Source organism: Pseudozyma flocculosa (assembly GCF_000417875.1).
Source record: "Pseudozyma flocculosa PF-1 unplaced genomic scaffold scaffold00028, whole genome shotgun sequence".
Taxonomy (NCBI): domain Eukaryota; kingdom Fungi; phylum Basidiomycota; class Ustilaginomycetes; order Ustilaginales; family Ustilaginaceae; genus Pseudozyma; species Pseudozyma flocculosa.
The window spans coordinates 185,103-195,892 of NW_006920896.1; the positions used below are offsets into that span (position 1 = coordinate 185,103).

The 10,790-nt window shown below is 63.8% G+C and overlaps 4 protein-coding genes across 4 annotated transcripts in view; 3 read left to right on the forward strand and 1 right to left on the reverse strand.

The window, feature by feature from the left end:
• The window catches only part of PFL1_06659 (uncharacterized protein), a gene marked incomplete at both ends in the record, with an annotated part of 881 nt that extends 797 nt beyond the window's left edge, over positions 1 to 84 (forward strand). Inside the window, one exon of the mRNA XM_007884205.1 lies at positions 77 to 84. Coding sequence (XP_007882396.1) covers positions 77 to 84 — 8 coding nt within the window. The remainder of the gene's footprint in view (positions 1 to 76) is intronic.
• A 786-nt stretch (positions 85 to 870) lies between these two features.
• Positions 871 to 1,916, forward strand: PFL1_06660 (uncharacterized protein; the record flags this gene model as incomplete). The annotated part of the gene is made up of 4 exons (XM_007884206.1): positions 871 to 1,336; positions 1,485 to 1,558; positions 1,651 to 1,723; positions 1,867 to 1,916. The coding sequence occupies 4 exons, from the start codon at positions 871 to 873 to the stop codon at positions 1,914 to 1,916; spliced, it is 663 nt and encodes a 220-aa protein (XP_007882397.1).
• Positions 1,917 to 2,097: 181 nt separating this feature from the next.
• PFL1_06661 (uncharacterized protein) lies at positions 2,098 to 6,139 on the reverse strand (the record flags this gene model as incomplete). The annotated part of the gene is made up of 13 exons (XM_007884207.1): positions 2,098 to 2,504; positions 2,587 to 2,800; positions 2,890 to 2,946; positions 3,019 to 3,078; positions 3,161 to 3,196; positions 3,288 to 3,627; positions 3,706 to 3,831; positions 3,921 to 4,120; positions 4,207 to 4,268; positions 4,362 to 4,457; positions 4,584 to 4,708; positions 4,794 to 4,906; positions 5,021 to 6,139. The coding sequence occupies 13 exons, from the start codon at positions 6,137 to 6,139 to the stop codon at positions 2,098 to 2,100; spliced, it is 2,955 nt and encodes a 984-aa protein (XP_007882398.1).
• Positions 6,140 to 7,096: 957 nt separating this feature from the next.
• PFL1_06662 (uncharacterized protein) lies at positions 7,097 to 8,200 on the forward strand (the record flags this gene model as incomplete). The annotated part of the gene is made up of 3 exons (XM_007884208.1): positions 7,097 to 7,540; positions 7,670 to 7,929; positions 8,044 to 8,200. The coding sequence occupies 3 exons, from the start codon at positions 7,097 to 7,099 to the stop codon at positions 8,198 to 8,200; spliced, it is 861 nt and encodes a 286-aa protein (XP_007882399.1).
• Between the last annotated feature and the right edge of the window lie 2,590 nt (positions 8,201 to 10,790).

Genomic DNA, 10,790 nt, shown 5'->3' on the forward strand with positions numbered 1-10,790 from the left:
CGCCCCCCCCCCCCCCCCCCCCACCTTCTCTGTCTCGTGATGTCGATTGCCGTTTCGATCGTCTGTATGTCCGCAGCCGCGTGAATGGCGATCTAGCAGATACCTTTGCCCTGATGCCTTGTTCGTGCTGGCAATCCGTCGTGTCTTGATCGTCTGCACGAGGTGGTGGCAGCGATGAGGCCCCGATTGCCTGCTTGCTCAATCGGGCCGAGGATCTCTTGCCTTATCTCGCCGCCGCCTGGCAGGCCCGGCAAGCGACAAGCAAGGCCGGCCCTCGCCTCGCCTCGCCTCGCCTCGCTTCGCCTCGCGTGCCTTATCTTTGTTCGGCGACTTTAGCGGGGCGGAGGACCCTGGCCTGGCCTGACTGCTTGTCTGCTGCCTTGCCTCGATGCTCGCTGACTCCATATGGATATGGTGGCTGCTGGCCATCGGCCCGCCCGCCCGCTCGTCCGTCCGGAGTAACAGGCAGGCAGGCAGGCAGGGAGTGCTGCTCCCAACCGTGGCAACGCCCTACCGATCCCCGACGAGCGAGCATCGCGCGCCCCTAGCGTTGCGGGGTTAAGCTCGCCTCGCGCTGGATCGAGCAGAGACCAATACGCAACCACACACTCACGCATGGTTCAGCCGGTACGTAGGGGGTCTTGCTGGCTTGGCTCGTCTGGCCGCGCTCCCATCGCTTCGCCCGTTGGGGAACTGGATCCAAGGAGCAGCGCGCGTGCTTGCTGCCTGCCTTGCCTGGCAGTCGACCTGCGGCGCCCTCCCGTCGAGAGCGAGAGGGGTATCAAGGTATAAAGACCACGTACGGCTCCCTGGCGCCCTCTCAACCGCCCCCTCCCTCTATCCTCCTCTAGCTGCCGTGCCCACCTAGTCATGCTGCAGCGTTCTTCCAGCATCCTCCTTCCCCTCGTCCGCACCGCCCTCTTCCGTCCAGTCGTCATCGCATCCTCATCGCCTCTACTCTGCCTCGCCCCAGCCATCGCTCCCACCACCACCACCACCGCCACCACCACCACCAGGATGGCATCGTCCTCGTCCGCGTCCTCCTCGTCGGCCTCGGCCGTCGGTCAGAAGCCCAAGATCCTCTCGTCGCTCCCGCCCATCTACTCGATGCTCCACGAGGCAAAGGCCAAGTCGGGCCTCAGCTTTGAAAAGCTCGCGCAGGCCATGGGCAGGGACGAGTGGTACGTCGCCGCCATCTTCTACGGCCAGGCCAAACCCGCACCCGAGGACCTCGAAAAGCTCAGCAACACCCTCGACCTACGCACAGAGTACCTCGTAGACGCCCTCGGCGACGGCTTCTTCCCGCACAGGGGGCTCGGAGAGTTCCCGCCCCAAGGTACGTTGCCCTCCGGCGTTCCCCACACACAACCGCCCTCCCTCCGCCAAAGGCCGTCTCGTTGGCGACCGCACTGACACGTTGCTCATCCGCCGGCCGGCCGGCCGGTCTGCCTGTCGTCGCCCACGCTCGGCCCCGCTGTCCCCAGACCCGGTCCTCTACCGCCTCTACGAGGTGCTCGTCGTCTACGGCTACCCGCTCAAGCACATGATCCACGAAAAGGTACAGCCGCGCACCTGGGCTCCTTGCCCGCCGCCGGCATTACTGGGAGGGCGTCTCACTGACTCGCCACCAACCGCCTGCGCCTCACACAGTTCGGCGACGGCATCATGAGCGCAATCGACTTCGAGGGACACGTCGACAAGATCGAGGACCCAAAGGGCGACCGTGAGTTCCGACGCATCGGTCGACGCCCAGGGCGGGCCTGCAAAGAAGAGCCGCTCGCGCACTCGTCTGATCGAACATCCCTCCTTGGCCGTATCTGCATGCTCCTCTTTTTTGCTCCTGGCTGTGCCTCCGCTGTACCGCAGGCGTCAAGATCACGCTCAACGGAAAGTTCCTGCCGTACCGCCGATGGTGATGGCCAACCATGAAAACATGGTCTCGCTCTTGCAATGAATCAATCAACCGGAACGAAGCACCGATGGCCTTTTAGGCGGCTGTGCGCCTGGCGACTCACGTCCGAGGGGAGGGCCATAATTGCCAGCTCCATGGTCTCAGCTCGCCGACCGTGCTTGCGAGCGGCGCCCCCTGAAGAGCGATCAGCGGCGGAAGGGCCTCAGGTCATAGCCCGAGGTCGATCGGCGTCGCACCGGACCTGCCGCTGAGCCCGAGCCGCCTGCCTCCCCGTCTCCACCATCTCTGTTCTCTTGCGGTCCGGACGGGCGCGTGGCGGCTCTCTTGGCGCGCCTGCGCACCCTCGGTCTGGCCGACTGCGCCTGCTGATCCTGGCTCGGGGCGTCTGGGGCGTCGGTGCTGGATGGCGCAGCATGATCCGCAGCGCCCGTAGTCACGCCGGACTGATTGACGGTGGTGGTCGGCCGATGCTCTGGCACCTCTTGCTCGCCGCCTGCGTCAGCCTCGCTCAGTTCGGCGTGCCGAGCACTATTGCCGTCCCCGGTACCTTCACCGACCTCCCTTGTCGCGTCCGTGGTGTCAGTGGTCGTTGCTGTTGGGAAAGAGGAACGTGGCACCGACATCAGCCAAGAAGGGCGACCCAGGCTGAGAAACGACCGAGGCGACATGCTTACCCTGGCGGGGGGCAGGAGCCGCTTCGCCGAGCCCTGAGCCGTCAGAGTCCGGCACGGGCGAGCCGACTGGGCTATAGCTGTCGAGGAGGATGCCACGGCGTCTCCGGCCAGGCTGATAAAGGGCGTGGCTTGCGGCATGCTCGGTGGCCGCTGCAGCTTCGTCCTCGTCTTGCGGCTTGGCCTCCCGCTCGTTGAGCTGCTGGACGATGCTCTCCTGCTCCGGCGGATGCGCACGGCGGTGTCGTCAGGCGTTGCGATCGTCAAGATGTTGCGAGGCGCTCATTCGTCGAGTCGCTGACTCACGATGCCCTCTCTGAGACTCTGGTTCTCGTCTTCGAGCTTCCGCTTGCTTGCCTCGAGCTGCACGCAAGACAACTGAGGGTCAGTGTGCGATGCGCGCCGTTGAGAATCGGTGAGCCCGCTCTGCCCCACCTCTTGGATGATCTCGGCTCTCTTGAGCATCCGCTCCTCGTATTTTGCCTTCCAATGCATCTGCGAGAAGGGCAAGGGCCGACTGCGGATCAGAGACCCGCCAAGGCAAAGGACGAGCCTCGAGCTGAGAAGCTGAACTCACTGCGATGGCTCGGACCATGCGATTTTCCTCGTCAGTCTGGCGGCGGCGGGGTCGAAGAGGCCCTCATGAGGTGAGCGTGCTGTTCCAAAAACCAAGCCGGTTACGGGCTGCGGTGCCTTTCACCTACCAGTCTCTTGCTGAAGTACCGAGGCAGCAGCGTCTGTTGGGCCTCGATGGCTCTCTCTCCGACCTTTGCTGCCTCCTCGACCTGTTCGATTTTCTGTCGGGCCTGCTCCAGCTCTGCGCGGAGGACAGCGAATGCCTCCTTGTCGACTGCCGCTTCTCCAGCCGCGGCGATGAGAGCGGAGTTGCTCGACCGCAGCTGATCGAGTTCGCCGCGAAGCTTTTCCTTCTCGAGCTCTGATCTGGCCGCCTCCCCGAGCTTGAGACGCAATTCGTTGAGCTCGCCCTCCTTTGCACCGACGATGGATCGAGCCTCGTCGAGCTCCTGGTATATCCTCGCGTGGCTGTCGATTGCGGGTCACACAGCTGTGCGGGTGAGCTTTCGCAGGAAGACGGGTGTGGCAGTCATCGGTGGCACTCACGCTTCCTGGCTCGCCCGTTCGCGAGCTTCCGACAGATCGAGACCGTGTTGGAGCTCGGCGGCTCGCTGCTCTGCTGCTGTGATCGCCAGCTGCGTTTCGCTGGCCGCCGCCTTGGCCTCGGTGAGGCTGTTTGAGGTCGCGATTCCAGCCGGCAGCCAGCGACCGGTACGTTAGCAACGTCGTCGAGCCACTTGGACGTCGTCAGAACTACTCACGCCTGCCTGGCCTGGTGCAGCTCGGTGCTGAGCGAATTGACCCGCTCCTTGGCGGATCGCAGCTCTTCTGCATCTCTGAGTTGCGTCGCCTTGGCGTCGCTGCGCTGTCCTTCCAGCTCGGCGATGAGTGCAACCTTTCCGGCCAACGATTCACTCGCCGCCTTCCAGTCCTGCCTGAGCTCCTTGCACCTGTCCCTCTCCTGCCGAGGGGCCGAGTTGGAGCAGGTGAGGAGGGTGAGCAGAGCCAGGATACTGGTCGCCGTACATAAGGGCTGACGGAACGCACCCCGGCGAGGTCAAAGAGGGCCTGCTCGGCCCGTTGCCTTTGCAGATCGGCCGACTCTACCGCTGTACGACGGACAAAAGCACGACTTTCGCTCTCAGTCATCATGCTGGCGGCCTCTAGCGCCGTACGTGGTTCGGACGGTGCGCGCGACTTGCCTGCTCTGGTCTGCTCGTTTGAGACTTTGGCGCATGTCGTCAGCTCATCCCTGATGTGCTGGACCACGTCCGGAAGATGTCCCTGCATGCTAGCGCCTGCCGTCCGAGGCGCGGCCGACGAGCATCCCGGTGCACAACAGGGCCAGGCGAAAATGCTGGCGTCAGTGCCCGTCGTCTGTCGCTCGATCCGCGCCCACACCTCCGACATGCGGGGCATCTTACCTTCGAGGCAGGAGCGAATCTCTTTGCGCAGTGCAGAGATCTCCACCTGCTCCTGACGAGCCACAGCCAGAGCTGAAGTGTAGCGCTCGCGATGCTCTCTCCAGTCCGTCATTATGTCGTCGGCTCTGGCGCAATGGGCAGGCAGCGCGCAGGTGCAAGAGCCGCGTCAGAAAGGCGACTGGCCAAGCTGGTAGGCAGAGCGGCACCTACCGCTTGGCGGCCGCCTCAGCCCTCGCTTTCAGCGATCGCAGCTTCTTCGACCGGGCCGCATCGGACTTGGCCAGAGCGACGTTATGAGCCTTCAGCTGCTCCAGCTCGGCGTCCTATATCAGCAGAGAAAGGGCATAGCGTCGCCCGGAAGAGACCAAGTGTCAGTGTCGCAGCTGCGCGGACTCCCTTCGCCAATTGTCCTGGTCGCGCTGGCGAAGATCACCCACTTTTTGACGAAGCTTGACGATTATCTCCTGCATCGTGTTGAGAGCTTCGAGCTGCTTCTCTGTGGCGCCACCGTCCCTCGAATGGTGTTCTCCGCGCTCCGAGGGATCTCGGCCGTTGATGAGCGAGTCGGGATAGCCGGCCTCGAGGTCGGCGAGGCTCTCGGTCTTGTATGCCGACGAGGTTGCCCTGGTGTCGTGCCCGTGGCCGGCGTCTTCGTCGAGGGCGCTGGCGCTGGCGCAGGTCCCAGTTCTCTCTCCGTACGACCTGGCGTCGTCCAGCATCGGCCCTTCGGCGGCACGCACGGTCGGAGAAGGGTCGACTTCAGGCTGCTCGGGAACCGCGAGCGAGGCATGCGGGACGTGCTGGGCGCGGACAGCCTTCCCCTGGCCAGGCACTCGCTGAGCCGACATCAGGGTGGCCGTTGGGGACTTCGCCATGTCCTTCCGCGCCGTGCCCTTCCCCATCCCCAGACTGTCTTCGCGCCCGGGTCCGGGACTGGCGGCCGGGATCGAAGGTCGGCATGGCTCGGGCAGCGCTCGTTCGCGGCGCAGATCAAAGGTAAACGCCGGAGCCGGGGTCATCTGCGTCCTCGAAAATCGAAAGTCGACAGCTGGAGCTGTTGAGCCGACGCCTTGGCGATCCTGGCGAGCAACTGGGACGTCGACCGTAAGCGACCTGGCACCGACGGCTGCCGCGCCCGCGATAGGAGCATCGTCTGCCCGCCCAGACGCCCTCGTGTCGCCGGACGAAAGCGGAGGTGTCAGCTCACGCTGGAGTCGGTCTCTGTCGGCCAGCCTAACGGTCAGATGGGGAGCCTGGCCCTTTGCTCGCTCGTCGCCCGGAGTGACACGTAGCGAGCCTTGCTGTCGACCAGCTGGAAGACTTGTCGGCGCTAGCGGCGCCCGAGCCTGAAGCGTAGGTCCATCGGCAGGCGATGTCCACGGTGAGCTGAGGAAGTCTTGACACTGGCCGCCCCCCTCGCGCCTCCGCGGGGCAAATTGGAAGCTCTTTTGCGCCTTGGGCGGCGGTCGCTGTGCAAAGGCAAACTCGCTCTGCGCCCGCGCCTCATCGCCGGGGATACCCGCCAGCAACTCGTCGAAGCGCCTCTTCAGGATCATGGCGACGTCGTTCGGCAGCTATCGCAGTGGGATTGGCGGCGAAGGAGACGCGAACAAGATGTGAAGGCGATGACAGGAGCAGGCGAGGAGGTTGGCGGCGGACCCCGCTTCAAGGACGTGGACGAGCGGCAGGGTCGACCGCCTTTTGTACCTGGGAGGCGCCGTTGCTTGCTGGTCCTGAGGTCCGAGCAGCGGCTCACGGTCCAGCCATCTCTGGCTCGGCTTGGCATCCGACCGGCTCGAGAGCCTGCACGATACTCTAGCATGGTCGGTCGGTCGGATGGCTCTACGCCAGCTGCGGATAAGCCGACTTGGGCTGAGACCAGAGGCGGAACTCGCTCCGTCGAGACGTCGGATAGCCGGCCCAGCCGGTGCAGTGAAATGACGATGACCAGGCTGCCGCCACTTGGCATGGCAATGCGATAAGCTGCGGAAGCCGGAGGACGGCCGAGCGAAGATCGAGTGATGAGGCCAAGGGCGCCCATGGCGTGGCGAGGGTGAGAAGCAGGGAGGGCCGTTCAGGTGGCTTCTTCCAACCAGGCGGCCCGAGCGTCGTGCCAGAAGAGGTGGAGGAGGCCAAGGCGCCCGGCGCGCTCAGGCCGCCTCGCCCCCCACATCCGCTGCTCGGCCCGGCGTCAAGCCATCGCTGCCAAGTGCCAACGCTATGTCCCCCCTTTCCGCCACCACCAACATCCGGCTCTTACCGACAAGATCGAACAAGGGACTTCCGGCCTTCTGCTCGTCGCATCGCACAAGGCCAACTGGGTCAGGATCCACCATCGGTCGCTTGGCTTCGGAACTCCCGACAGGGTCGGCAGACAGCCGAGCCACCGCAAACCGTACTACCATCGCCGGAGAAACGAGAGCGGCAGCGACCTTAAACACCTCTGGCCACGCCGATCGATCGCTGCTCAAGCCCACAGTGCCCTCGAACAGCCTCAATTTTGGAGCGAGACCATGCTGGCGGGATTGCCCGACCACGAAAAGGAGGCCTTCTTCCAGCTCCTCGACGGCTACTTCGAGTCGAGGCCGCACCTGCTACCCGGCGGCGGTCAGGCTCATGTAGCCGGCAGCCCCGGCCTCAGCGCGGCCGCGAACAACGGCAGTGGCGCTGGCAGCATCACCGTCAACCGAGACGACCTGGACCGCGCCGGCAGGTTCGCGGCCACGCCCGTCGGCCAGAAGGTGGCTGGCTTTGCAGCTGGCCGGATGATGGGCAACAAGGCGCTCGGCAATGCCGCGGCTAGCGCATGGGCAGGCCACCACCAGTCGACCCAAGGCAGCGTCAGCCCATCGGGGTCCTCGGCCGCCCTGCCTCTGCCAGCAAGACGGGGTCCGCCGCCCGCAGCGCCCAGCTCTGCGACGAAACCTCAAGGCATCGCCGGGCTCGTGAGCGGCAAGGTGAGCATCGTACCGCGGCCTCGCAGTGGCTGTCATCATGGTGCGACAGGGTCAAATGATCGTGCGCTGAAGCCTGTCCTTTCCCCGACCTGCCGCTCTCGATCTCGACCTGGCCGCGCACGATCCCAGACCTTTGGCGGCTTGAACATCGGGCCCAAGACGGCGCCTGGTTCGGCGATGCCACCACGGAAGTTAAGTTCCCCACGAATTCCTACAACGACCGCGTCGCCGGCCTCTGGAGCCGGGAGGCTGCCGCCGCCAGCTCGCACTGGACCCGCAGTGATGCCAAGCGCGTCGACCGGCTCTGCCTCTCCGGCCCCCGCGGCAGCGCCACAAGCCAGCGGAACGCCCGAAGTCGACGGCCTCGGATATGCCGAGGCGCTGTACGAGTGAGTATCGCGCCTGCGACCTTGGTCCGGGGGTCTCCCCTTATCTGCAGCGCGAATGATGACGAGGCGAAGACGCTGATGGCCGGATGGATTGCTCTTGGATCGACCTCACAGCTACGGAGATGCATCGGATCCGGACGACCTCGTCGTCGTTGAGGGCGAGCGCATCGTGCTGCTGGAGAAGATCTCGGACGACTGGTGGCGAGCGAGAAAGGAGTCTGGCGGTCAGGAGGCCGGCATCGTACCGACAGCCTACGTCCGACAGCTGTGAGGCACACCTGCCTGCCGGTCGCAAGTGTTTAGTAAGGCGACCAAGTGGGCGAGCTGATTAGGCAGAGGACTCTAGATGACGCTTCAGCCGTCCCCAAGTGTCATCGTCGATTGCGCTATACCAGAGCAAGAACGAGAAGCGATGGCGGGACAGTGATGGCTGGACGGCGGTTGCTGCGCAGTGAGCTAAGGATGCCCCGTGCACAGTCCGAGGAGGTTGCTGCGGCAAGCCGTCGCGGCATTGCCGCAGCGCTCTCCGGGCTCGATCTCAGGTTGCCATCGCCGGCTCTTCCCGGTGCAAGCAATTCTGCGCCTGTCAGCTAGACAAGCCTGGCCTGATTGGGCAGCATGCTGCATCCGCGAGGTCGACGGCATGCCGTGACTTCCTTGCCTGACGACCGCGCTTGGCCGGTTCGGAGCAATCGAACAAAGCCACTCGGTTCCCGCCCCAACATTTCCTGACCGTCTGGCCGACATCAATGGACGTTTCGGGTTCGGAGTCGGTCCTGACGTCGCACGCGACGCAGGTCGCAGGCAGCACGCCGTCGTGGCTTCGCTCGTGGATCTGGGTCGAAGCCGGTGTGGCGTGCCTAGCCCAGCGACCGCGAGGCCATCTGATCAAGTTGACCGGCGAGTTGGTGTTTGTCCAAGCCATCTTCACGGTGTGCTCGCGACGCATCTCCTTCCATGCGCAGATGGCCCGTCTGACGGTTGCTTTCGGTGAATGGGATGCGTCGGGGTAAACAGGCTGGACCGCTTGCCGGTCAAGGCTTCAGCCTAGGAACAACCTTGCGGGTCCGACCCAAGACGCTGGGTCGAGCTTGTAATCCTGCGCCGCGGTTCAACGGCACCAGGCTTCCAAGGCGGTTCGCTCCGTGGTGTGTCCCAAGAGGAGAGTCGATGACGAGCCAGCATGAGACCACGATGACCTTCTCGTCCGAAGAGGCCGACCGAGCCCTCCCACTCGTTCCCGCAGCTCGATTTTTGAGCTCGAGACGGGCCGGTATAGTGCGATTGAGACCATTGTCCCACCGACTTGGCGAGGTCCATACATATCAACCTGAGTTTGTTCTGAAAAGGAAACGTCAACGCGGGTCGACACAAGAGGAGAAGCATGTATGGTGGCGTTGGCGAGCAATGTGGCGGGCGGCGTTTGCTTTGAGAGCAAGAGCAAGACCGGGCCCATTGAATCTGCCGAACCCACATACGTAGAGCGTGCTTTAGCTCCGGGGCATGCCCAGCGTTAGTCTCAATATCATGTGAACCGCTGATCAGCGCCTCGTGAGTTCAAGATGTTCGCGCTCTCGTTTCGCTACGTCCACGGCCGCGGTACATACGAACAGACTACCTTGCAAGTTTAGGCTAATTGTGCTGGCAGCACGGCCGCCGGTGCTGGCTGCGATGGTGGCGTCGACGGTGCCCCATTGTCCTTCGTCTGTATGGGCCTTGAGTCTTATTGTTTGCCGGCCCGAAGAACCGCATCCTCCTGCTGCGCCTTAGCTTCTTGTTGTGGTTGCTATAGCTCGGATGCTTCAGAACCTCGTTCGCTTCGAACATCGCTCCGCAAGCTCGTCATGAGCGCCGGGCCGAGATGGCGGGCGAGAAGGGGTGGATCCCATGGGACGGTATGGAAGAGGAAGCGAGCCTAGATCAAGTCCCACATCGCAGCGTCGCGCCGCGATGCGGTCCAGCCTCTCCGTTGGACCGGTGATTTCGATAACCCCCCATCGAGAAGGCTCAGCCATCACTCCCGTAAAACGCTGTTGGCCGCGCGCAGACCATACCGGTAGCCTCGGTGCCTGGCTTTGGGCGTCGGACCTGCGTTGCAAGTGTACCCAATGTGCACACACGGTAGGTCGAGCTTGAGCTCTAAGCACCTCCATGACGGCGGGGGACAGGAGAGAAGGTGTAACCGGGTCCCTGGTTCGCCCTTAGTCGCACCAGAGTCAGACACAGGCGCGAACCATCGATATCCCAGAGCTAGCGTGGGAAGCGCCTCAATCCCCGTCGCTTCACTGTGATCACGCAGCTGGAGGGACACGCTGCTCCATGGGCCCGACGGCAATAAGCCCGCATCCATGGCTTCGAAGATTCGCACCATGGACGGCGCCCGTGCGACCGATGGACGTGCCACATCGAACAAAGATTGCCGTGTGTGCGAAGATGCGTGCGTGCGTCCTTTGGCGGTCCAGCGCGCGAGGGTGCCGCCCGTCGCCCCTGCTCTTCGATGCAGGGCCATGAGAAGGACACCTTTGTCTCGATCGCCGATTAGATCTGATACGCAGGACAGCAGTCGGCTTGCTCGCTTGCTTTCTTTGCTTGCTTGCTCGCTCGACTTGATAAGCAGGCAAGCAAGGCGTGCGTTTGTGCGTGCTCGGTGGCTTCCGTGCGCCCGTGATGCATGAACCGGCATCCGTTCCTTGGCCGTCGCCGCCGTCGCTGTCGTCGTCGCGTTGGCATCGCCGCACTGCTGGCTGCCAAGGCTTTTTGATGGCCACGAGGGCTATAGATTGAGATTAGCAGCTCGACGCGTGCTGTTCGATACCATGCCGAATGGAGCGGAAGGGAGGAAAAGGGGGCCAGCTCGTGAG